Source organism: Cavia porcellus, unplaced genomic scaffold, assembly GCF_034190915.1.
Source record: "Cavia porcellus strain 051 isolate PalLab524CR breed Dunkin Hartley unplaced genomic scaffold, mCavPor4.1 scaffold_17, whole genome shotgun sequence".
Lineage (NCBI taxonomy): Eukaryota > Metazoa > Chordata > Mammalia > Rodentia > Caviidae > Cavia > Cavia porcellus.
In genome coordinates, this window is record NW_026947500.1 from 54212607 (window position 1) to 54235224 (window position 22618).

General features: G+C 42.2%; 1 protein-coding gene and 2 pseudogenes across 1 annotated transcript; all 3 read left to right on the plus strand.

Annotated features, from left to right (window-relative positions):
* The first annotated feature begins 375 nt into the window (after positions 1-375).
* Positions 376-1116, plus strand: LOC134471214 (large ribosomal subunit protein uL30-like; annotated as a pseudogene).
* A 2014-nt stretch (positions 1117-3130) lies between these two features.
* LOC100719665 (olfactory receptor 4D11-like) lies at positions 3131-4066 on the plus strand. The gene has a single exon (XM_003464213.2). The coding sequence runs from the start codon at positions 3131-3133 to the stop codon at positions 4064-4066; it is 936 nt and encodes a 311-aa protein (XP_003464261.1).
* A 13067-nt stretch (positions 4067-17133) lies between these two features.
* Positions 17134-18494, plus strand: LOC106026329 (olfactory receptor 4D9-like; annotated as a pseudogene).
* The last annotated feature ends 4124 nt before the right edge of the window (positions 18495-22618 follow it).

Below are 22618 nucleotides of genomic sequence, written 5' to 3' on the forward strand. Positions count from 1 at the left end.
GCCCAAAATGTAAATAAAAGACAGATAGTAGGAAAAAGGGAGATGGGATTTTGCAAATGGGACAAAGAGTAAGAGAAGCAGGGTGTGGTGGTGCACACCTATAATCTGAGCATGTGAGAGGCTGAGGCAGTCGGATCACTGCAAGTTTGAGGCCAATTTGAGCTACAAAGTGAGTTCAAGGCCAGCCTGAACAACATAGTGAAACTCTGCCTTAAAAAAGACAAAAAAAGATAAAGAGAGAAAGGAGAGGAGAAGAAAAGTGGTGAAGGAAGAATTGTGATGTTCTGTGCACATGGCCCCAGCTCCCCATGAGGAATGTAAACACCATGCACCAACAGTAAACAAAAACTGAAGAGCTCTTTTCTGGCTGGACCCATGGAAGGTGTCGAAGAGAAGAAAAAGGAGGCTGCTGCTGTGCTGGAAACCCCTAAGAAAAAGCAAAGACATTTCATAGAGCTGAAGGTAAAGCACCTGGGAAAGATGTTTGCCCAGAAGTTTTCTCCAAAAGGCAAGGAGGAGGCTCATCTGTGAAAAAGCCAGGCATGTCCTGAAGAGACCAGACAGATGTACAGAGCTCAGATTTGAACAGCGAGGATGGCACAAAAAGCTGTGTGGCAGCTTCTATGAACCTGCAGAAAGCCTGCTTTCTCATCTAGATCAGGGTGTCAATGATGTGAGCCCAAAGGCTCGCAAGGTGTCACAGCTTCTTTATCTTCACCAAATCTTCAATGGTGCCTTCCCGAAGCTCAACAAGCCTTCAGTTAAGCCTCTGAGAACTGTGGAACCACACATTACATGGGGGCCCCAAACCTGAGGTCCATAAGTGAACTAATATGCAAGTTTGATGATGGCAAAAGCAGGCAGAAGAGAATTGCCTTGGCAGGCAACGTATCTATTGTTCAGTCTCTTGGTAAATACAGCACTGTCTGCATGGAGGATTTGACTCGTGAAATCTACAGGGTTGGAAAACGCTTCAGAGTCAAATAACTTCCTGCGGCCCTTCAAACCATCATCTCCCAGAGGCAGAATGGAGAAAAGGATACCCATTTAGTAGAAGGGGGAGGTGCTGGAAATGGGGAAGACCAGACTAACAGGCTCAGTAGAGGGATGAACTGAGGTATCTGCCATGGTGGTTTTTTTGCTCATTTGTTTTTTGGTTTTTTTTTTTTTTTGTCTTTTTCTTTTTTATTGGTACCAGGGATGGAACTCACGACCACCTGCTTGCAAGGCAGGTACTTATGCCGCTGAGCTAAATCCCCAGCCCCTGCCATGGTGTTTTTACAATTGGGTCATTTAATAAAAAGTGTCTGCTTACCAAAAACATAAAAAAGTAAATAAAAATTGAAGAAAATTAAAAAGTCAACTAGTAAAAAAAAGAAACTTCAGAAATGGTTTTACTGTTTTTAATTCTCACAGTTGTTCCAGTTTCCTATACCTTTGCCTATTCCCAATATATCCATTAATCATTCTAATAAGTGTAAAATATTTTGTAAATTTACATTGTGTTACTGAATATGGTAGTGCTGGCTTGGAATCCCAAAAGTCAGGAGGCTGAGGCAGGAGGACCACTGTGAGTTCAAGGCCAGCCTAAAGTTCATGACAAGACTCTGTGTCAGACAAAGAATATCTACTGTCATGTGATTTACATTACCATGAATTTTTAATTTAAATTGTTCTGGTAATAAGAGATGCTGAACATCTTCTCATATGCCTACTTTCTGTGCCTGTATCTTCCTATGGAAGCATCTACGGGATCATTTGTCCTTTTTAAATTGGATTGTTTTCTTATTCGTGAGACTTAAGAGTTACTGAAATTCCCCTCCTAGCTATTTACATGAAAGATACAAATATATGTTCACCAAAGACCTGTACTTGATTGTTCTTAGCAGCTTTTTTATGGAATAGTTAAAAAGTTAAAAATTAATCCCAATGTTCACCAGGTAGTGAATGAATCAACAAACTATAGTATATTCACATAATAAAAAAGAACAAAATAACAGCTACACACAAGACCATAGAGGTATTTCACATGTGAAAGAAGCCAGACAGAAACAGAGTACACACAGTAAGATTTCATGGATAGAAAATCCTACAAAACACAAATTAGAGACCATCAGCAAAAATCAGATCAGTGTTTGAGAAAGGCTCCATTAAGGAGACAAACTACCAAGTGTCACAAGGTCACTTTGGGGAGGATAACTATTTTAACAACAGTGATGGTGTCATGAGTATGTATTCATGTGAAAACATACCAAACTGTATGCTCCAAATACATTAAGTCCATTATATACCAAAGCTAACTCAATTGTTAAAAACTAATCTTCAAGAAAGAAATTAGAACCATGAACAGAAGAGAAGACCTGAGTACTGCTTTAGTTTTCATAGCTATAATGTTGCTCACCACTCAGGGATTCTGAAATATAAATTAGTCACAGTAAGACTAGAAAGAGTGAAGTCCCTTAAAGGAAGAATAATAGAGCAATAGAGAAGAATTTTATGGTTCTAAATTTTAATTTCTCTCTCTCTCTTTTTTTTTTTTTGTAATGAAGATTGAACCCAGGGTCACAGCCGTCTAAAATTTTCTGATTTTTCACTGGATTAAATTTATAATGTGAAAGGGATCATGAGAACACTCCTGCAGAATTCAGTTGGAAAGGCACCAGGCTGCATATAGGAGTCCTTAGACCCCTATAGATGGAGGTGGAGTCTGAGGAGCAGAGGATTCACGCCTGGGGAGCCCAAAGAATTGTGGTCACACAAAATAGGCACTGTTTTATCCACACAAAAATCTAACTCCATTGTGACAGCTCTCATGCCACAAACAGTCCCTTACTGAGTACCTGTGTTGCAGATCCTTAGCACTTATTTACTTAGAACATGACATTTCCAAAAATATTTGTATTTTGCAGAAGAGAAAACAAGGAAATTCATGCTTGCAGAGTGTCATATAATTCTGGACATGTGAGCGATAACCGTGTGAGAGAGTAATCTGTGTGACAATGGGCCGTCCTGAACTCTCAGGCCTCACCCTGGACTTCACAAGCCCAAATCTGGGATAGGAGAATAGAGGCTCACTGAGATAACACACTGTACTTTTTCTAGCCTTACTAGGATCAGGAGATAAGACTCAATGGAGTTGGGAAATAACACCAGTGTCAAAGAGTTTGTATTTCTGGGACTCACTCAGTCCCAAGACCTGAGCTTGGTCTTATTTCTGCTTTTGTGTTTTGTGTTTGTGGCAATTCTGCTGGGAAACCTCCTCATCATGGTGACAGTGACCTGTGATTCCCATCTTCACACCCCCATGTATTTCCTGATCCGCAACCTCTCTGTCTTGGACATCTGCTTCTCTTCCATCACTGCACCCAAGGTCCTTGTAGACCTTCTTGCAAGGAAAAAGACCATCTCCTTCCAAGGCTGCTTCACCCAGATGTTCTTCTTCCACTTCCTTGGTGGTGCAGACATTTTTTCTCTCTCAGTCATGGCCTTTGACCGCTACATGGCCATCTCCAGGCCCCTGCACTATGTGACCATCATGAGCAGGGGGCGGTGCACAGCCCTCATCACAGCCGCCTGGCTGGGGGGCTTTGTCCACTCCACCGTGCAGATCTCCCTCTTGCTCCCGCTCCCCTTCTGTGGGCCCAACATTCTTGACACTTTCTACTGTGATGTCCCACAGGTCCTCAAACTGGCCTGCACTGACACCATCGCCCTGGAAATCCTCATGATTTCCAGCAATGGCCTGGTCACTACAATGTGGTTTATCTTCCTGCTCGTGTCCTACATGGTCATCCTGATGATGCTGAGGTCACACACAGGGGATGGCAGAAAGAAAGCCATCTCCACCTGCACCTCTCACATCATCGTAGTGACCCTGCACTTTGTGCCCTGCATCTATGTCTATGCCCGGCCCTTCACCACCCTTCCATCAGATAAGCCCATCCATGTCACCTGCACAGTCATCTCCCCTCTGCTCAACCCCTTGATCTACACACTGCGGAACCAGGAGATGAAGTCAGCCTTGCGGAGACTCAGAAAGAGACTTGGATCTTCTGAAAAGGAATAAAATGGGTCCCAAATCCTCATCACCAGGGATCACTTTATTATGTTCTCCACAGTATCTTAGGTTCACATACATTGTTATTTAACCACAAACACTTCCTAACTACCCATTCATTTTCCTATTTCAATGAATAAGTGACTGAAAAGCCAGGTTTCTGTTCAGCATAATCTAGTTTTACAGTATTGAACTGATTGATGTATTTTTACAAAAGACTAAAGTAAGAATATGTCAGTTTAGACAGTTATATTATTCATAGTTCAACTCTTTTTTCGGAAGAAGATAAGAAAACAAAAGCCTTGAGAGAAAAAGTGATTTTTTCAAGGCCTTAACCCAGCTTCAATACACAACCCATCTTTTGTCTACCATATGAGTGAGATTTCTTACAGGGTTGGGTCTTCTGCACCAAACTATAATCCTGTTCTAGAAGAATTCCACCACCACTGCCCATGAAGTGCACATAGCTTATCACAGATTAAGAATTTACCTCAGCTTAATTAAATTCCATGTAGCCTCAGGAGCTACTGAGAATCCCTTAAATGCACAGTGGGCTCTCAGCAGGAATGAAGACCTTGAGGCACCTATTTCAGTACAGAATGAGAGGAGCTGGAGAACCCCAGAAACCACACACATGGGACAATCTGTTTCTCCTGCCAAACACCAATTTGCCAGGTCCATTTCATGCCAATGTGTCCTTCCCACCCTTTCTCTGTGACTCCCTCTGCTCAGGTTCTATCTGTGTGTCAGAATCCGGGGGTACCAAAGAGCAGAAAGTCTGAATAACAGCACCTAGATGTAATCCCAAAGGGATAAGAGCCCAGAAGCCCTGCCACAGCATTTGTCCAACACCCAAATGAGACCAAACACACAGCGCAACCCGAGTCAGTCTCTTGGGAAAGGGAATGCAAGTGGGTTTGGTCACACCGGTCTGAACCCCATGGCACCACAGCTGGGCTGCATCTCTTCATGAAAACAGTGGCTCTGACCAGCTCTAACAAGGAATAACTTACAAATACAAAGTCCATATAGTACCAACATACATACAATCTCGAGTTATTTCTGCACTGTAAGACGAGATGTGTTTTTATAGCTTCTTAAACTGCTGGTGAGAACTACAGACAACTCCAGAAAGAACTACAGAAAACTAAAGACAATAGAGGCACCACATGGCTTTCAAAGTATGTTTGGATGTGTACTTCCTGAGTCAAATGCTTCTAATTGGTGTATATTTGGAATACATGAAATGTACATTAATTCAAGGGGATTAGGATACATATAGAATATCTTAAGCATTTTTGTTCCCCCTTTCTTCCCTCCTAAGATTTCCACGTCCTCTGATACCCTCCCCTATTCCAAAAAATTCTGCACTGTTTCATTTTATTTTCCCTAAGTTTAGCTTTTATTTTTTTATTTTAAATTTGTGAACACGTGTTTGTGGTCCTCACGATAACATTCCTTACAGAGTTGGCTCATGTACAGAACACATCTTAACTCTTCTCTCATCATCTTCCCCTACCCTCTCTCCATTTCTTGATCTCCTCCCTTTTGCAAAATATCTAGATTCCTGTTTCCTGTTATCTATCTTTTAGTTTGCTCTTTATTTATAGATTGGGCTTCTCATGTAAGAGAAACCATGGCATATTTGAGCTTAGGACTCTGATCTGGTTCACTTAGCATTATGATCTCAAGGTGCATCCATGATTTTATCCTTTAATTTACTTGTAATTGGGTTTTTCATCTGAGAGAAACTAGGCAGTATTTAACCTTCTGTGTCTGACTTACTTTGCTTAACATTACAATCTCAAGATTCATCCATTTTCTTACAAATGGCTCAAATTTATGGCTGAATAAAATTTCCAGGACATTTCCCCTGTTCGTTCATGGATGGGCATCTAAGCTGTTTGTCTATTGAGAGTTTTGCTGCTAGCAACAGGGGTGTTCATGGGCACTGCATCGTGGTGGCAGTGAATGTTTGAATGATCACTATCCCTGCGCACTACTGAAAAACTCCCTAATCTAATTGTTGAGTGATTATGTTCATAAATCTCACAAGCTGCCAAGCAAGCTCTTTCCCAGGATTCTGAGTGAACTGTGGACCTCAGAGAGGCGAACCAAAATCATTGCACAGGAACAACACACATTGCTTTCAGCAGAGATGAACAAAGAAATGCACAGGTCCAGACTCTGAGAGCTGCTCTCACTGCACCCCCAGGGCTTTCACATCCCCATGGCTTCCCTTCTGTGTCACAGCTGCCTGGAAGCTGCTGAATTTGGTCAAGAGGAGGACTGCACAGGAGGACTGTAACCCTCAGGGAAAACTCCTCTGGGCACAGAAAGTATACAGTGCCCTCTGCTGCCCCTAGGGAAAGAAACTTTGCTCCTGGTACCCCAGAGACTCCTGCATGGATGTGTGTGCTGGGACCAAGAGGCAGTAAGGGACAGAGGTGGGAGCAATGAGTGACAGTTTACTGACTCCTGCGGGAATGGCACAGTGTCAGCTACCCATGGGCACGCCCATGCCCAGATGCCTTCTCTCTGCCCGTGCTGAGTTGGGCTGTGGCTGAGGGCCAAGGACTGGTGGCCACAGCTTCTGAGCAGAACAGAAGCAGGAGTGCCTGAGGTTGCCTTTCCCATAGCAAGAGGCAGGCATAGTCTCCAGCCCTGAGGTAGGTTTGACAGGAACAGGATCTTTCCAGATCCTGCTTCTGAGTCACAGGGGCACACTGTGAGCATATTGGTTTCCTACCCACAGGGTTCACGTGAGTGTGTGAGCTTGTGTGGATTTTTCAGAAACCTTACTCAGTACAGAGGGCTCCTGTCAAAGCCAGAAGTCTCCAAGAAGCAGAGCAGAAAGAGCTCAGCTTTATTACTGGAGAGAGCAAAGGTAGAACTTGCAAAATGGAGGGGAAAGGTCCCTGGGCTCCCTGGGATGGGGCTGTGTGGAACTTCACAGGATCTTGGGGTTGCTAGGGTCTTCAAAGCAGACAGAATGTGCTGACCTTCCTCATCTGGGAAAGGTGACTCTGCAACCGTGGCATCTGGGCTCGGAATATCCGCCTGGACACCTCTGCTTCCTGGCTGCCTGGAAGACTGGGTGCTGGGAGAAAGGCATTTCAGTGCCTAACTTACCTGCACCCTCCTGTGCCTCTGGATAGGAGAAAAGCCACTCAGCGCTAGGCTCTTCTAAACCTAGAGATTCAATCAACAATAAGAACCTTTGGAAAATGAAAACAGAGAAGACTGCAGTGAGCTAGTACACTCTAGCAAATCAACTCAGTGCCCACAGTGGTGCGGCTCCTGCTCTGCAGACTGCTGCGGCCAGGGGCCATCATTTCCAGGCTCTGTCCAAGCACCTGGTGAGCAGATTTCCAAAGGGTGATTTAAAAATAAAAGCTCCATGACCCTTACTTTGGTGTTGCAAAGACGCACAAAACTGTGTTACCTTATCTTTTCCCTGCCCCTCTTTTTTAATATGCACTTGTATTTCAATGCAATGAGCATAATCCTACATTTTCAAAGTATGCTTCTCCCTCTGTAATATGACACTATTCAGAGGGTTCCACTGGATGTCTTATCAATAGGAGTTCCTGCTGTGGAGATGACACTCAGGACTCATTCCTGCACTGAGCCATGGAGCCCTGTGGGACTGGCTCGGGTTACTATGCAAGTCCAGTGCATCATCTGTACTGACTAGAAAGTCTAACTTCCCACACTCTGCAGGTTCATCCCTGACATTCTCCAGGTGCCAGGCTAAGCCACTGTCACCTGTCACCTACAAGCTTCCAATACCAGCATCTCATGTCATACATTGTGACACGATTGGGGAAAAGAAACAGAAATAAAGATGAGGAGAGAAGCTGAGGGGAGGAGGACTGAGAGTTGGGGCCCAGCTGAAGCAGTTTAGTAGCTTAGCCAGGCCCTGCTTCAAAATCAAAAATGTGAAAGAGTTGAAGAGAAAGCTCAGGATGAAGGCTTTGGGCTCTCTCCCCAGTGCCTGGGTACCTGGAGGACAACAGAAAAGGGAGAGAAAGAGGAGGGAGGAGAAACAGAAGCAGGCAGAAGGAGGTGAAAAATAAGCTAATGGGGGAAACTCTTAAGCTAGTCCCTGTGGTTTCCTGGGCAATTATTTGAAACCAGTGACTCCTATGGCAAGGCTGTTGTCACTAGTTAAAATACTTCTTCGCATCCCAGATCAATCAAGGTCTTCTTTCTGTATGTTCCCTACACTGCCACTCTGAGCTACAAAGGTAGACCCTGATTCAGAAAGAGAGAGAGAGAGAGAGAGAGAGAGAGAGAGAGAGAGAGAGAGAGGAAGGAAGGAAAGGAAAGGAAAGGAAAGGAAAGGAAAGGAAAGGAAAGGAAAGGAAAGGAAAGGAAAGGAAAGGAAAGGAAAGACAGGGAGAGGAGAGGAAAGAGAAAAAGGAAAGCAAAGCAGAATTAGAAAAAGAGCTACATAGGGACACCAGGGCTGCCTGCCTAACCCAACAGCTTGGAACGACCTCAGCCCCACGAGTGAGTGGGAAATACAAAGTAAAGATCGTAACGACGAAGCTGTAAAAGCAACTATCAACAAAGCGAGTGGTCCCTTAAACTTTGCTTTATAGATTTGGAGACCTGCTGAGCTTCCGATAGGTGGGCTGGCCCACACTACCAGCCTAGCCCAGCCTGTTTAGCTGCCGCGCCTGGCCATAGGTCTGCAGAGGAGGAGCTGGGCAGATCTGGGGTGCCCTCACTGGCCTCTCTGCGTGTCTGGAGGACTCTGGATTTCTGCGCCCAGACTGCTGGAGTTCCCTTAGGCTTCCAGGTGCAGTGAAGGAGAGAGGTGGGTTTGAGGCTTCCACATCAGCCTCCCCATTCCCGGCTTCATTTGGAGACCTGCTGAGCTTCCGATAGGTGGGCTGGCCCACACTACCAGCCTAGCCCAGCCTGTTTAGCAGCCGCGCCTGGCCATAGGTCTGCAGAGGAGGAGCTGGGCAGATCTGGGGTGCCCTCACTGGCCTCTCTGCGTGTCTGGAGAACTCTGCATTTCTGCGCCCAGACTGCTGGAGTTCCCTCAGGCTTCCAGGTGCAGTGAAGGAGAGAGGTGGGTTTGAGGCTTCCACATCAGCCTCCCCATTCCCGGCTTCATTTGGAGACCTGCTGAGCTTCCGATAGGTGGGCTGGCCCACACTACCAGCCTAGCCCAGCCTGTTTAGCTGCCGCGCCTGGCCATAGGTCTGCAGAGGAGGAGCTGGGCAGATCTGGGGTGCCCTCACTGGCCTCTCTGCGTGTCTGGAGGACTGTGGATATCTCTGCAACCAGGGAGGGTCCACAGGTTCCTGAAGCACTGCGGCCTGTGGTGAGCACCCTAACCTGGCTGCGATTGAAGAACTGTGGAGCTTCCAAGGGGCAGGTGGGCGCACAGTGTCCCTGAAGCCCAGCTTGTCTGGAACTGCGGAGTTCTGAGCAGGCAGAGGAGGGCCACTGGTTCTGTAGGCCTAATGGCTTGGAGTAGCGCAGCGCCAGAGTCCCAGTAGCTCCAAACATAGAAGGGGATTTTCAACAGATCCTGAGGAAGCTTTCAAATAACACTTGAAACAGAGAAATATAGGAAAATGACAAAACGAAAGACCAAATTACAACCTCAAACCTCCAGCCCATCTCAAGAAACCCTAGGAGCGATGTATATAGAAGAAAATATATCCCATCCACCTCATATATTGGACACAATAGCCACTGAAATTGACAAGCAACTCCAGGAAGCTTTAAAGAAATTCAAACTCGAAATAATCTCCCAGATAAAAGAAGAAATGATAAAAGAAATGAAAGAGATTCTAAATATATCTAAAGAAAACACAGATAAAAAATTGGAGGAACTAAACAAAAAGATAGAATCCCTAGACGAGCAATATAAGAAACAAACAGAATACATAATGCAGATGCACAGAGATATACAGAAAATAAAAAACTCCACTGAAAGTTGTAAAAACCGCCTTAATGAAAGTGAAGATAGAATTTCAGACCTTGAAGACAGGATTGCAGCTAGTGAACAGGAAAGGAAAGATCTTTTGAAAATAACAAGGAACCAGGAAACAACAATTCAACAACTGCAAGACGATGCAAAGAAGAATAACATAAGAATGATAGGGATTAATGAAAGAGAGGGAGACAACATGAAGGATGTCAGGAGGATATTTAGAGAAGTAATAGCTGAAAATTTCCCAAGCATGAGATCAGAAACTGACATCAGGATCAGTGAAGCATATAGAACTCCAAACAGTCATAACCAAAATAAAACTACACCCAGACATATAATAGTCACCATCCCAGAAATCCAACACAAGAATAGATTATTAAAAGCTGTCAGAGAGAAAAGACAAATCACTTATAAAGGAAAACCTATCACAATCACAGCAGACTTCTCAGCACAAACGATAAAGTCAAGAAGAGCATGGAGTGAAGTATTCCAGATCCTAAAGCAAAATGATTTCCAACCAAGACTGATATATCCTGCAAAATTATCATTCAAAATAGATGGTGCAATACGATACTTCCATGACAAAGAACAGCTGAAGAACTTCATGAACACCAAACCGACCCTGCAAAAAATATTGAAAGACAGTTTAGATACACAAAGGAAAAAACCACTAAGCAAAGCAAATAATTAAACAGAACAGAAAGATAAAGATGCAACAGCAGAGAGATAACATTCCTACAATTAACCAGCATTTAACAGTAATAACCATTAATGTAAATGGTCTCAATGCACCAATCAAAAGAAACAGACTAGCAGAATGGATCAAGAAACAAAATCCAACCATATGCTGTTTACAGGAAACCCATCTAACCCAGAAAGATACTCACAGACTGAAAGTCAAAGGATGGAAAACAATTCTTCATGCAGCAGGAATCCAAAAAAAGGCAGGAGTAGCCATTCTGTTTGCAGACAACGTGAACTTTAAACCAACAATGACCATAAAGGACAAAGAAGGTCACTACATACTCGTAAGGGGAAAACTCCAAGAGGAAGAGATAACTATCTTAAATATATACGCACCAAACTCCAGAGCACCCAGTTATATAAAACAATTATTAACAGAAATGAAAACTCAAATTATCAGTAACACAATTGTAACAGGAGACCTTAATACACCACTGACACCAAGGGACAGATCAACCAGACAGAAAATGAGCAAAGAAATAACAGAACTGAATCACACCTGTGAACAAATGGGTTTGATAGACATATACAGAATGTTCCACCCAACAACATCAGAATACACATTCTTCTCAGCAGTACATGGATCATTTTCTAAAATAGACCATATATTAGCTCACAGAACATATTTAAGCAAATGCAAAAGAGTTCAAATCATCCCTTGCATATTATCGGATCATAGCGCTCTGAAATTAGAAATTAATGACAAAGGATACTGCAAAAATTCCGCAAACACATGGAAACTAAATAACACACTCTTGAGTAATCAGTGGGTCACAGAAGAAATTAAAGAAGAAATTAAACAATACCTAAAAGAAAATGAAAATGCAGATACAACTTACCGGAATCTGTGGGATGCAATGAAAGCCGTTCTGAGAGGAAAATTTATTGCACTGAGTTCCCACATCAGGAAAACAGAACGAATACAAATAAATAACTTGATGCTACACCTCAAACAGCTAGAAAAAGAAGAGAAAGTCAAGCCCAAAGCCAAAAGAAGAGAGGAAATTATAAAAATCAGAGCAGAAATCAATGCAATAGAGACTAACAAAACAATCCAAAGAATCAACGAATCAAAGAGTTGGTTCTTTGAAAGAATAAATAAAATCGATAAGCCCCTAGCCAACCTTATTTAAAAAAGGGAAGAAAAAGCTCAAATTCATGCAATAAGAAATGAAAAAGGAGAAATCACTACAGACCCAATAGAAATACAGAGGATCATCAACACCTATTTCGAAAACCTCTACTCTCAAAAGTTTGATAACACAGAAGAAATAGACAGATTCTTAGAAGCATATGAAGTACCAAAACTAGATCAAGAGGATATAAAACTGTTGAATAACCCAATCTCTGCTAATGAAATTGAGAATGTAATTGGGTCCTTGCCCACCAAGAAGAGCCCAGGCCCAGATGGATTCACTGCAGAATTCTACAAGAAATATAAAGAAGACCTAATGCCGACACTCCTCAAACTATTCAATGAAATTGAAAGGGAAGCAATCCTTCCTAAGTCATTCCTGGAAGCAAATATTACTCTAGTACCAAAACCTGAGAAAGACCCAACTATAAAAGAGAACTATAGACCGATCTCCCTAATGAACACAGATGCAAAAATCCTCAATAAAATATTGGCAAATAGGATCCAGCAAATCATCAAGAAGATTATACACCATGACCAGGTGGGATTCATCCCAGGAATGCAAGGATGGTTCAACATACGCAAATCAATAAATGTAATCCACCATATCAATAAAGCCAAAAATAAGAATCACATGATCATCTCTATAGATGCAGAAAAAGCCTTCGATAAGGTCCAACACTTATTCATGATAAGAACTCTACAGAAAACTGGAATAAATGGTCTTTACCTCAATATAATAAAGGCCATTTATGACAAACCAACAGCCAGCATCATACTAAATGGCCAAAAATTGAAAGCCTTTACTTTAAAATCGGGTACAAGACAAGGATGTCCTTTATCACCACTCCTATTCAATATAGTACTGGAAGTACTAGCCAGAGCAATTAGGCAAGAAAGAGAAATAAAAGGGGTAAAGATAGGAAAAGAAGAAGTTAAATTATCACTGTTTGCAGATGACATGATACTCTACATAGAAGACCCCCTAAACTCCATTGAAATACTCTTAGATACAATAAATAAATTCAGTAATGTGGCTGGATACAAAATCAATACTCAGAAATCAATAGCATTCCTATACACGAACAACAAAATTACAGAGAGGGAAATAAGAGAAACTGGACTATTCGCATTAGCAAGCAAAAAAATGAAATATTTAGGAATTACTCTTATGAAAGAAGTGAAAGACTTATACAGTGAAAATTATAATACACTGAAAAAGGAAATTGAAGATGATCTCAGAAAATGGAAAGACATCCCTTGCTCATGGATAGGAAGAACAAACATTGTGAAAATGGCCATTCTCCCAAAACTCTTATACAGATTCAATGCAATCCCAATAGAAATACCATCAACATACCTTATAGATCTAGAGAAATCACTCCTAAATTTCATGTGGAACCAGAAGAGACCTAGAATCGCAAAGGCAATTCTAAGCAGCAAAGACAAAGCAGGAGGCATCACAATCCCTGACTTGAAGTTATACTACAAAGCAACAGTAGTAAAATCAACATGTTATTGGAATCAAAACAGAGCTGAAGATCAGTGGAATAGATTAGAAGATACAACCACAACTATGAACACACTCAACCACCTTATTTTTGATAAAGGAGCCAAGCAGGTTCACTGGAAGAACGACAGTCTCTTTAATAAATGGTGCTGGAAAAACTGGCTCTCCATTTGCCGAAAACTAAAGCTAGACCCATGTCTATCACCATGTACTAAATTAAAATCTAAATGGGTCAAAGATCTGAATATTAAAACAGAAACACTAAATCTATTGGAAGACAAAATAGGTAGAAACCTTGGAGACATAGGAGTAGGTAAAGAATTCATGAACAGGACTCAAACCGCACGGGAAATACTTCCCAGAATCAATAACTGGGACCACTTCTTATTAAAAAGTTTCTGCATGTCAAAAGAAATCTCCAGCATAGTGAAAAGAAAACCCACAAACTGGGAAAAGATTTTAGTGAACTCTCTCTCAGACAAGGGCCTCTTGTCTAAAACATACAAAGAATTAAAGAAACTCAGACCTCCAAAATTCAAAGATCCAATCCAAAAATGGGCATCTGAGATGAATATGCAATTCTCAGATGAAGAAATGCAAATGGCAAATAAATACATGAAAAAATGCTCATCATCATTGGTCATTAGAGAAATGCAAATTAAAACCACACTGAAATACCATCTCACTCCTGAAAGAATGGCCAGGATCAAGAAAACCGACAACAAATGCTGGAGAGGCTGTGGGGAAAAAGGAACTCTCCTGCACTGCTGGTGGGAGTGTAGACTGGTACAGCCTTTGTGGAGATCTGTCTGGAGATTTCTCAAAAAGTTGGGACTGGAAATCCCATTTATTCCAGCTATTCCACTTCTAGGCATATTCCCAGAAGAACTGAAAGCATCATACCACAGTGATATATGTGCACCTATGTTTATAGCAGCACAATTTGTAATCGCCAGATCTTGGAAACAACCCAAGTGCCCATCAACTGAGGAATGGATAAAAAAGTTGTGGTATTTCTATACAATGGAGTATTATTCAGCTATAAAGAAGGATCACATTGAGATATTTATCAATAAATGGGCACAGCTTGAGACCATACTCATAAGTGAAATAAATCAATCTCGCATGTGTGAATACCGAATAGTTTCCCTAATGTAAGTAATGATTCAAATATATAAAAATATGTGGTAATCATGATTTCCCATTAGGTGGCCTTGAAGCCTTATAAAGTTTTCACTCATTAATTAGAAAGGCTTTATTCTGGGCTTCTTGATATGAAAATATTTGAAGCTAGAGTATATGAAGTTTTACCCAAATATTTCAAGGAAAAAGACACTATGGTAACTACTATTAAGTCAGGTTATAAGGTGGTGAAGTACTAGGTTATTGAAACAGTCATGCTGTGACCTCTATTGTTATATTGTTATGTCCTGTTTTATCTCAATCTCCCCCTTATTGTTTCAAAAAAAATTATTTAGTCATTTCTTATGTTTGTCTTAATTAAAGAAAAAATTCAAAAAAAAAAATTAGGATATATAAATAGTAACTCTTTTCGATTTCCTATTAACTTGTTTTGAAGTCCTGTAGTACTCCCACGATCTTGTTTTGACTGATTAGACTCTGTTCCATTCTATATGATAGTATCAAGTTTGAAGACATAGGCAACTACTTTGAAGACAATAAGTTTCACTAAGATACCCATTCTGGTTTGACTATTGTCTTCTTTGGAAGTCCTGTAATGTTTACAATGCCTAAGTTTTATTGGTCTTGTTCTCTACTGTTTTGTCCAACTTTATAATATCTAATAAGATAGACAATTCTTTTTAAGGAAACAAGGGACAACGTTGATAACCATTGTTGATAAACTTGTACTCTATTCTACACCATGTGCTATGTCTATCCTTGGTATTGACTGACAGCTTTGTTTTGCCATATTTGACTGTATTCTTCCCCCCCCCCCAAAGAAAGTAATAAGCACTAAGGAGTAATAAAATCCAAGATGTGTAAATTTTGTTGTAAAAAAGAGAGGGAAAAAAAAAAAGAAAAAGATCTCTAACGGATATAACAGCAAGTGTGTTTGGGGGTGTTAAATAGCTGACTTTATCAATGTTTTTGGAACATTGAACACAGCTGTTTGCAGTCTCCCTGTTTGAATGTCCACCTTGTGTTCTTTGATACTGTGATTTGAGGAACTATTTTCAAGAAAATAGTGTGTAATCTACTAGCAGGTAATTTCTTACTGTTATGGTTTTTTGTTTTGTTTTGTTTTGTTGTGTTTTGTAGTTCTGTATTGCGTGTACCCTTACGCCGCTTTGGTTTGTTTTGTGTTTTTCTCTTTTTCCTCTTAAATAAAAAAAAAAACTTTGCTTTATATTAAATTCTTTAAACATGAGATTAAATATAGCAAAGGAATTACCACACATTTGTTCTTTTAACCTTTTCCTAAAGTTGCTTACAGAAAGATGCACAGAAGCACACAGCTCACAGAGTCTTTCCCTAACCTGAACATACTTGGGCAACCAGCATGAGTAGGAGAACAGAAGTCAGCCTGAGGGCTCCCTGTGGCTGTGCATTCAGGCTCAGCGTGCAACAGTGCTCTCTGGCTCCAGGGGCATTTAGAACATAGCTGTGCTTGAGACTCATTCACCAAGTGTGAGTCACTCTGCTGGTTTATATTCTTGTTCTCTTCACATGATATTGCATATAGATTCTCACTGCTGTGCAATATGGTGTGAATTTAGCACAATTTATTTTTCTCCTGTTATGGAGTTTCTTGCATTTTTCTAGTTTAAGGAAATCTATAACTAGTGTTGGAATGATCATTCAAGGATATGTCTTGGAACTAGAAATACATATTCTTGTTTGCATGTGTGTGAAACAGAGTCTCACTGTAGTTCAGACTGGCCTAGAGTTCACTATATATCTCAGGCTGGCCTTAAACTCACAGTGATCTTCCTGCCTCAGCCTCCAAAGTTCTGGGATGAAAGGCATGCATCACCATACCCAGCAAAAATGTATATTACTAAGAGAGACACAGATATACAACTAGACCCTTAGGAAATATACATCTACATAGATACATATAATTCATATAATGTATGTGTGTGTGTATTTTTACCAGATATACTCAAACACCTAAGTGGTTACATGGTTTTATACACCCACCAGCAGCATGTGGGGGTCCTAATTGTTGCCCATATTTGTCATTACTCAATGATTCTGGATTTTCCAGTTTAGCCTCTCGGCTGCTTACTTATGTAGTAGCACAGTGGCTTTTTGCTGTAATTTCAGTTTGCATCTCCACCTTAACTACTGAAGCGGAATTACTATCTTCTGTTGTGAAGTATTGCTCTCTACCTTTTGCCATTTTGGGTTGGGGGTCCTCTGGGGGTTTTAATTTGATTTGTGTAAGCTCTTTCTATATTCAAACATGAGATTTTTTCAGCTCTATAGATAAAAGCTGACTACTACAAAATGTAAATATCTTCTTCCACATTCAAGCAAACTTTTAACTCTCTTAACAATGTCTTTTGCAAATATAAACTCCTAAAACACTTAAAGTTATGCATCTTCTTTATTATACTAGGTGTCAGATTTCACAGTAATAGCATAGCTCAATAGGATCCCAGGTACAAAGCTGCATCTCAGTGATTTCCATGGTAGAATTGGATGACTGAGCTAAAGTCCATCATGGTCTTTCTCCAAGCAACAGTATCCCCATTGTGAGCATGTGGAGGTAGGGATTGGGTGAAGCTGGAGACCGATCACATGTAAAGTAAGGACAGCCCTGAAAACACAGAGAGCCCATAGTGAACCAGGTACCCCAGTTGTTCCAGAAGGAAAGGCAAGGGGCCCAGGCCTGCCAGGCAAACCAGCTGCTAGGCAGCAGAGCTGAAATTAACATCGTCCTCCTGAGTGTATAAATCAATATGCTAGACTGACTGAGCAGTTCGTTTCCTCCCATCAGGAGACAGGCCTCCCCCTGACCTCAGCTTTCCTCTCTTTGCTGTATTTTCCCATCCTCTCACCATCCTTCCCCCTGGGAACTTCAAGAACTGTGCTGCTCCAATGCATGGTGTATGTTCTTTCTGAACTTTCCCCTAAAGCCTAAGCCAAAACCTAAAGAAATAAATAAACTGGACTTTAGAGCTCAACATTTAGTCACTGTGCAATTATTTCTTCCAGAGATGTCCTCTAAACAGGATCTGGGATTCAGTGGATCTGGGAAATCACACTAGAGTGAAAGAAATCATCTTTCTGGGAATCACTCAGTCCTGAGAGCACAGCTGGGTCTTATTTGTCTTCTTGGTTCTGGTATATGTGGTAGCTCTGCTGGGAAACCTCCTCATCATAGTGACAGTGACCTGGTACTCCCACATTCACACCCCCATGTACTTCCTGCCCTGCAATCTCTCCATTCTTGACATCTGCTTCTCATCCATCACTACACCCGTGGTCCTGTTCACTCTTCTCTCCAAAAGGAAGACCGTATTCTTTGAGGGCTACATCACCCAGATGTTCTTCTTCCACCTCCTGGGGGAGTGGATGCTTTCTCTCTGTCTATAATGGCCTTAGATCTTTATGTGGCCATCTCCCGGCAGCTACACTACATGACCATTATGAACAGGGGGTGATGCATGGCCCTTATCTAGGCCTCCTGGCTCGGCATATTGTCCACTCCATGATGCAGATTGCCCTCTTACTCCATCTCCCCTTCTGTGGACCCAGCATTCTTGACACTTTCTACTGTGATGTCTCACAAGTCCTCAAACTGACCTGCACTGATACCATAACTCTGGGAATCCTCATGATTTCCAACAATGCCTTACTCAGTTGGTTTATATTCTTCTTTCTGCTCATATCTTACCTGGTCATCTTGATGATGCTGAGGTCACACACAGGAAAAGGCAGAAAGAAAGCCATCTCCACCTGCACCTCTCACATCACTGTGGTGACCCTGCACTTTGTGCCCAGCATCTACATCTATGCCCTGCCCTTCACCACCCTCCCTGCAGATAAGCCCATCCATGTCACCTGCACAGTCATCTCCTCTCTGCTCAACCCCTTGATCTACACCCTGCACAACTAGGAGATGAAGTCAGTGATACAGAAGCTAAAGAAACAACTGAGTCCTTCAGAAAACATTCAAATTGGACTAGGACAAAACAGTCTCAGAATTTAAGGACAGACATTAAGTTTCACTTTCTCAAGATGGAAAGGATCACCTTATTGCTGAAAGCACAGGGGTCTCTACGCTTTCTGAGGAGTCCTAGAAGTGTGTACTAGAACTCATGCTGAGGTCTTTGTGCCATAAACAGAAGCTCATTCATGTTTTCAATTACTCACTTTCAATTACTAATTCCACACATATTTACAAAGCGCATACTTTGTGCCTGAAAAAACTGGGGGTTCATATTGCTGCACAAGGACAAAATTCCCTGCCTTAAAAGCACACCCTCTGCCAAAGTGCACAAATAAAGACAAAGCACTGGGGAAAAAAATGTCTGTACTTGTGAGCTTCCAACAGTATCCCACAGTGTGTGGACCTTTTGAAAGGGAGAAAGACAGAGAAGCACAATCCAAGGAAAGAAAGCATTAGGCGTGGAGTGAGAGAAGGGTGTGTAAGTATATCACAGGAGTGTTAGGGTGAACCTCACAAGACCACTAAGTGGTACACACATGGGATGCACATGAGTGTCTGACATGTAAAAACTGAGGGAAAAGAATTCCATGGGTGAGGGTGAAGCAAAAAATGGCGGATAGATAACAGTTGTCTACAGAGGCTCCCTGAGATAGTCAACTTAGAATTTAACATAACACAGCATGGGGAGTCCCAAACAGAGGAAGATGAATTCTCTTGTCCCAAGAAGAAACTAAGGTGAGAAGAACCAACCAAACATACAGTCCCGGTGCTATTATTGGAACAGTAAAAGTTCAGTGTTCCTACCACAGCAGGCAACTTGCTGAGCAGTCCAACGTCCCGCTGCTTCAACTCACTGGAGGCGCAGTAACACTGCAGTCGCGGTGGTCTGCCAGCTGAGCTGGCAGGGAGCCTGCATCCATCTGTGATGAGTGATGGGAGTGGAGCCATTCCGCAGAAAGGGGGAGTGGGTTCTGGCAGACAACATTCTGGGACCAAGCAGGGCTGGCAAGTACAAGGGGCAGCAGTGATTTCAGTCGTTCCCTTCCCAAATGGGATTGCTGGAGTGAGCTAGCCCTGGGTCGTGTGACCTGGCTGAGACCCAATAGGTTATCCAAAATCAATTCCCTATGGTGGTGGTGCATGGTATGCAGTGAAGCCTCAGAAGTTTAACTGACCCAGAGGGGAGGTGGAGCACAGTAACACAGTGCAAGCCTCAGAGGCTTGACTGATCTGGAGGGGAGGGGGCAGCATACACTGCCCCTATTTGCAACTCACTAGCACACTGCAGTGGGAAGGGTCACCTAGCCAGCATGCTTCAGAAGAATTGTAACCAACAAAGAAAGAAACTAGGGCCTCCTGGAAGAAACAAAAAAGATGGGAAGAGGAAACAACAACAAAAAGTCTCCAGGTCGATTTTTTCATTTCGGTCACCAAAAAAAATGGCGGCTTGCTAGGGGATCAAGCGAAGATTCTCTCTGGAGAAATCATACTAGAAGCTAGAATATGACAACATGGAGAGGGCCAGACAAATTGATAGTGATTCTTATTAACCAAGAGAGTGCAGCTGGAGGATTTAAAGTAGCGCTGAGACTATGAACGCTGATAACGGGAGGCTGCAAATCCCGTGCCTTTAAATCAACAAACTGACCCGTGGACCCAGCAGGAAAAGCTATGTTGGCTTTTGGTGACTGCGGGAAACTGGGACCCGGGACTCCGAGAAGCAGCCAGGACTGCACCATTGCACCAGAGGAGACCGTACAAGGCTCTGGAGTTCCAAAGCCAAACGCTGCGCAGATTTCTGACCGCTCCACACTGTGCTGGGAGCGCACGCTGTGCACTGTTCTGCGCTGTGCCGGGAGTGGGGGAAAGGTGGGCAGCTTGGTGTGCGGTGGACCCGGGACGAGGACCTGCACTGGACTCTGGTGAGTACTGGGAACCCCGCAGCTGCTGGGGTTGGCCAGAGAACATCTTGGAACTGGACAGTGCCCACCACCACGGGGAAATCAATAACACAGAGTCTGGTGGCAGACATTTAAGGGTTGGGCAGAAACTACAGCTCGGTGACATCACCAGGTCCCCCTGTAGGGAGGGCTGGTGGAAGACATCTTGAAATTGGGCAGAGCCTGATTACGTGCTGGCTTCAGCTCCATATAGAGAACTAGTGAGAGACACCTTGGATTTGGGCATATCTGCTGTTCTTGTGCTCCTGTCACAGAGAGGTCTGAAAGAGTACAGCTGGGATTTGGGCAGAACCCTGTGCCATAGTGACATTAGTCAGCTGCTTCTGGTACAAAGAGAACTGGCAGGTGCTACTGGGGCTAAACCAAGCCTCTGCTTGGGGCCCAATAAGCAGATACAAAATAGTCACAATTCAATGACATCCAGAAAGTACAGCCTAATTTACGGATTAACTGGCACAGAGGCTGGAGACTAGCCTGTACCAACCCTGCATCCCAGCCTACCCCAGATAACAGCAAATTGGGGAGGACAGCAAAAACTCAAGTCAGCACACTTCTGAAAGGCCCTAAGCAATTCAGAGAGGGCCAGAGAACCCCAGGACAGTCTGAAAGAAACCAGAAACATGACAAGAGATAAAAATAAAAATAAAAATCCCCAGCTGCCCAAATGAGAAAATAAGTCCAGGAGAAGTAAACACTGAAGAGAACAAGCACAGTAACCATCCATTGCTCGACACAGCATGAGCCGAAATTAAAAAGTACCTACATGATCTCATAGAAGAATTTAAAGCTTTACTCCTGATCCAAGTGAGGCAAGATATAAAGAGATTAATTAAAGAAATTACAAGCCTCGCCCAAGAGAACACAGATGGAAGAACTGAGGAAATCAGAAAAGAAAGAGAAACTTCTGAAGAAGAATTTAAACATAACTTAGAATACATGAAACAGATCCAAAGAGAATACCAGGAAACTAAAAACTCCATTGAACACTGGCAAAATGCCTTGGCAGAAACTAAAGACAGCCTTCTGAAATTGAAGAGAGATTTATGGCATATGATCGTGAAAGAAAAAGCCTCTTAAAAATAACAAGGAACCAGAAAGAAGCAATTCAAAAACTGGAGGATGACAAAAAGATACATAACTTAAGAATAAAGAATGTGAGTGAGGAAGCAGGAGCAACCAAAAATGAAATACAAAAAATATTCACAGATATATTAAAGCAAAATTTCCCATGTATAGCAAAAAGAAATGATATCCAGATAAAAGAGGCATACAGAACACCAGCTACCTACAACCAAAACAGATTTACACCAAGACATATAATAATCAAGATTCCAGAAATCCACCAAAAGAAGAGAATATTAAAAGCAGCCAGAGAAAAGATGCAGATTACCTACAATGGGAAAACTATCAAAATAACAGCAGACTTATCAACACAAACTCTTAAGTCAAAAAGGGAGTGGGGAGAAATATTCCAAGTCCTGAAAGAAAAAAATATGCAACCAAAGTTCATATACCCATCAAAACTCTCTCTAAAAATTAATGGAGAAATAAGATACTTTCAAGACAAGGAGGAACTGTGGGAGTTCATGGCCACCAATCCAACCCTACAGAGAGTGCTGAAGGACATTACAGAGAAAGAGAGGAAGAGATACCAGGATTTCAGCAACAGTGGCAGAGAGGCCTCAGTGAATGGGGCAGACAATGGAATGAGGGAATAAGGTGGACAAATTATAGCAGAAAAGTGGAGTAGCAGGCATGAGGCAGAGATGGTAAGCTATAGTCTTTAGTATAGACAGCTCTGAAACTATATTTAAAAAAAGGCAGAGGTCATTGTTAATGGTGTATAACGATTTAAAAGACACAGTAGTCCTATTGCCATATTTAGTGTGAATTTAATTTGTTCTGGTCTGTCCACTCATATCAGATTTGAGGGCACAGACATCTTGAACCAAAAATAGCAGGTTATACCATGGTAACTATCCTTACTTTCCTATTAACTTAAACTGAAATCCTGTATTACTTACATTGTCTTACTATGACTGATCTTAATTGAATCTGAATCGTAAGACTATGGCTTGGCCTTGGCTGATTTTATTTGAAATTGGTATG